The 4,628-nt window shown below is 47.6% G+C and overlaps 1 protein-coding gene across 3 annotated transcripts in view; it reads right to left on the bottom strand.

Annotated features, from left to right (window-relative positions):
• The window catches only part of BCL2L14 (BCL2 like 14), a 37,457-nt gene extending 35,786 nt beyond the window's left edge, over positions 1-1,671 (bottom strand). The window contains exon 1 of one of the 3 annotated variants that reach the window (XM_075343551.1): positions 1,573-1,671. Coding sequence is in view for 1 of the 3 variants with exons in the window: in XM_075343550.1 (XP_075199665.1) it covers positions 849-981 (133 nt within the window). In the remaining 2 variants the exon portion in view is untranslated. Of the gene's footprint in view, positions 1-848; positions 989-1,487 lie in introns of those variants that run through there. The other 2 variants (XM_075343552.1, XM_075343550.1) reach the window with 2 other exon arrangements.
• Between the last annotated feature and the right edge of the window lie 2,957 nt (positions 1,672-4,628).

The raw sequence follows: 4,628 nt of genomic DNA, 5'->3' as shown, positions 1-4,628 counted from the left end.
CCAGACTCGGCCAAAGCCGGGGCGGGAGGGGGAGGGGGAGCGCCAGACTCGGCCAAAGCCGGGGCGGGAGGGGAAGGGGGAGGGGAAGGGGGAGGGGAAGGGGGAGGGGAAGGGGAAGGGGAAGGGGAAGGGGAAGGGGAAGGGGAAGGGGAAGGGGGAGGGGGAGGGGAAGGGGGAGGGGAAGCGCCAGACTCGGCCAAAGCCGGAGGGGGAGGGGGAGGGGGAGCGCCAGACTCGGCCAAAGCCGGGGCGGGGGAGGGGAGGGAGAGCGCCAGACTCGGCCAAAGCCGGGGCGGGAGGGGGAGGGGGAGCGCCAGACTCGGACAAAGCCGGGGCGGGAGGGGGAGGGGGAGGGGGAGCGCCAGACTCGGCCAAAGCCGGGGCGGGAGGGGAGGGGGAGCGCCAGACTCGGACAAAGCCGGGGCGGGAGGGTGGAGCGCCAGACTCGGACAAAGCCGGGGCGGGAGGGTGGAGCGCCAGACTCGGACAAAGCCGGGGCGGGAGGGTGGAGCGCCAGACTCGGACAAAGCCGGGGCGGGAGGGTGGAGCGCCAGACTCGGACAAAGCCGGGGCGGGAGGGTGGAGCGCCAGACTCGGACAAAGCCGGGGCGGGGAGGGTGGAGCGCCAGTGGTCACCCGGAATTATTTTCAGGAGCTTTTGGAGCAGAAACTGCAAAATCTACAGGTTTTGTTGGATATTTTATAAAACCTCCTGAAAATGAACTCCATGTGAACACAGGCGCAGATTTTGCCAACATGAACGTTGGAGGTTTGTTGCCTCCGGTGTAATGTTTTCTGCAGGTGGATCAGTTCTTGGTGTTGGATCTTCTCAGGTTGATATCACTGACCTGAGCGGTGGCGGGGTTGAGGGTCAGAGTGAGAAATGTTGACAGACCAGGAAGCAGGTGCAGATGTGAAGGATCCGTGTTTTACGGGAAAGGGACGCTCCTTTCTCGGAAGACGCTGATAGCGGGCGCGCATTAGATACAGCCGCAAACAAGAATGAAGGGAACAAAAAAAAACAAAAAAAAAATATTCAGTTTTGAAGCTCAAGGATCAACGATGACCGAAATATTAGAAATATCAACCCCTTCCATGATCCAGGTCAGGCGTGGATATGAGACCTGGGAGCAGAGCTGGGGGCTGGGGTCCTCCACACATGGAGGGGGGGTCTCTGCACATGGAAAGGGGGGGGGGGGGTCTTCACACATGGAAAGGGGGGGGGTCTTCACACATGGGAAGGGGGGGGTCTTCACACATGGGAAGGGGGTATCCTCACATGAAAGGGGGGGGGGTTTACACACATGGACTGGGGAGGTCTTCACGGGGGTCTCCCGCCACACACCACAGCTTTAGGGGCAGTCATTATACGGAGATCACGACAGATCGGATCAGGTGGAGGTCTCTATAGGGGCCGTATAGGTGACCACCCCCTCCCCAGATGTCAGAATGAGCCATGTGCTCGGAGTGACCCATATGTGACATACCCAGACACGAAGCGCTGCAGCAGCTGCGTCTCCTTTTTGGTTCTGGAGTTTCTGGCCCCGGGGGGAGCAGGTTTCCTTCTCTTACCTGCGGTTTCTTGGGGCGTTTCTGGCAGAGCCCAGCGCTCGGTTTCCCCTCGGTGCCAGTAGTGTAACTTTAGTTCCTGACCTGTGGATTTATACCGGCCCTTCCCCCACACTGGGCGGCTCCAGTCAGAAGATAGTGAGTCAACAAGTCACTCCCATCTGAAGTCAGGGGAAAATCCAGGGAGAAATCCCGTGAAGGAGCAATAGAAGGAGCCAGGGGCTACAGAGAGGTCAGAGGTGTCCCCCAGGCAATGGCATCCGGATTCCACCACAGCGCCCCTCACAATGAGGCGCCTGACCTGAACCCCATAGAGAATCTATGAGAGACACCAGATCCAACAATGCAGACGAGCAGAAGGCTGATATCAAAGCCACCCGGGCTTCCATAGCACCTCAGCAGTGCCACAGGCTGATCCCTCCTGCCACATTGCCGCATTGATGCAGGAATTCACGCAAAAGGAGCCACGACAAAGTATTGAGGCATTTACTGTACAGACTTTTCAGGAGGCGCCAACATTTCTGAGTGTAACATCATTTATTGAGTTGGTCTTATAGAATATTCTAATTATCTGAGATAATGACTTTTGGGTTTTCATTGGCTGTAATCATCAACATTACCAGAAATAAACACGTGCGATAGATCCCTCTGTGTGTAATGACTCTATATAATATATAGGAATAGATCCCTCTGTGTGTAATGACTCTATATAATATATAGGAATAGATCCCTCTGTGTGTAATGACTCTATATAATATATAGGAATAGATCCCTCTGTGTGTAATGACTATATAATATATAGGAATAGATCCCTCTGTGTGTAATGACTATAATATATAGGAATACATCCTTCTGTGTGTAATGACTCTATATAATATATAGGAATAGATCCCTCTGTGTGCAATGACTATATAATATATAGGAATAGATCCCTCTGTGTGTAATGACTCTATATAATATATAGGAATAGATCCCTCTGTGTGCAATGACTATATAATATATAGGAATAGATCCCTCTGTGTGTAATGACTCTATATAATATATAGGAATAGATCCCTCTGTGTGTAATGACTCTATATAATATATAGAAATAGATCCCTCTGTGTGCAATGACTAAATAATATATAGGAATAGATCCCTCTGTGTGTAATGACTCTATATAATAGAAATAGATCCCTTTGTGTGTAATGACTAATGACTATATAATATATAGGAATAGATCCCTCTGTGTGCAATGACTCTATATAATATATAGGAATAGATCCCTCTGTGTGCAATGACTCTATATCATAGAAATAGATCGCTCTGTGTGTAATGACTCTATATAATATATAGGAATAGATCGCTCTGTGTGTAATGACTCTATATAATATATAGGAATAGATCCCTATGTGTGTAATGACTCTATATAATATATAGGAATAGATCCCTCTGTGTGTAATGACTATATAATATATAGGAATAGATCCCTCTGTGTGTAATGACTATATAATATATAGGAATAGATCCCTCTGTGTGTAATGACTATATAATATATAGGAATAGATCCCTGTGTGTAATGACTCTATATAATATATAGGAATAGATCCCTCTTTGTGTAATGACTCTATATAATATATAGGAATAGATCCCTCTGTGTGTAATGACTATATAATATATAGGAATAGATCCCTGTGTGTAATGACTCTATATAATATATAGGAATAGATCCCTCTGTGTGTAATGACTATATAATATATAGGAATAGATCCCTCTGTGTGTAATGACTCTATATAATATATAGGAATAGATCCCTCTGTGTGTAATGACTATATAATATATAGGAATAGATCCCTCTGTGTGTAATGACTGTATATAATATATAGGAATAGATCCCTCTGTGTATAATGACGATATAATATATAGGAATAGATCCCTCTGTGTGTAATGACTCTATATAATATATAGGAATAGATCCCTCTGTGTGTAATGACTCTCTCTCTCTCTCTCTATATATATATATATATATATATATATATACTAGCTGTACCCAGCTTCGCCCGGGTTAATAACTGCTGTTAACAAAACAGAATGTATTAACAAAAATGTATTCTGCACAAAAACACCACAAAACAAATAGAAATGTAATTATAATGTCTGTCTCCCCCTCTGTATATATCTCTCTGTCTCTTTGTCTGTGTCTCTTTCCCTGTCTGTCTCTGACTGTCTCTGTCTCTTTGTCTGTCTGTATCTTTGTCTGTCTCTTTGTCTGTCTGTCTCTTTGTCTGTCTGTCTGTCTCTTTGTCTGTCTGTCTGTCTCTTTGTCTGTCTGTCTCTTTCTCTGTCTGTCTGTCTCTTTGTCTGTCTGTCTCTTTGTCTGTCTCTTTCTCCGTCTGTCTCTTTCTCCGTCTGTCTCTTTGTCCGTCTGTCTCTTTGTCCGTCTGTCTCTTTGTCCGTCTGTCTCTTTGTCCGTCTGTCTCTTTGTCCGTCTGTCTCTTTGTCCGTCTGTCTCTTTGTCCGTCTGTCTCTTTCTCCGTCTGTTTCAATCTCTTTCCTTGTCTATCTCTGTCTCTTTCCCTGTCTGTCTCTGACTGTCTCTGTCTCTTTGTCTGTCTGTCTCTTTGTCTGTCTGTCTCTTTGTCTGTCTGTCTCTTTGTCTGTCTGTCTCTTTGTCTGTCTCCTACTCAGTTTCTCTCAATCTCTTTCCTTGTCTATCTATCTCTGTCACTTTCCCTGTCTGTCTCTTTCCCTGTGTTACGGGGGAACCGGCAGATTAGGACCAGGGGTATATATCCCAATCGCCAGTCGGGGCCCACCGTGCTCCAGATGGTAATGCAGCTGCTGGCACCCTGTTGCTTAGGCGGAGACTATAGAGCTGGATGGCTCTGAGATAACCCAGGGAACTGGTCACGTGTGTAGTGACACGTCAGACCGGACGACAACCCAGTTAGCGTGTTGGTGGAATTGGCGCAACCCCGACCACGTGTGCAGGGAACACGTCAGACTGGATGGTGACCAGGTAGCCTTGACCGAGAAGACCGCTGCGACAGCCCCCTGTCGGCCACGTGTGTCAGACACGA

Source organism: Anomaloglossus baeobatrachus, chromosome 4 (genome assembly GCF_048569485.1).
Source record: "Anomaloglossus baeobatrachus isolate aAnoBae1 chromosome 4, aAnoBae1.hap1, whole genome shotgun sequence".
Lineage (NCBI taxonomy): Eukaryota > Metazoa > Chordata > Amphibia > Anura > Aromobatidae > Anomaloglossus > Anomaloglossus baeobatrachus.
Note: the sequence above shows the minus strand (reverse complement) of the source record. Positions and strands in the feature narration are given on the sequence as shown.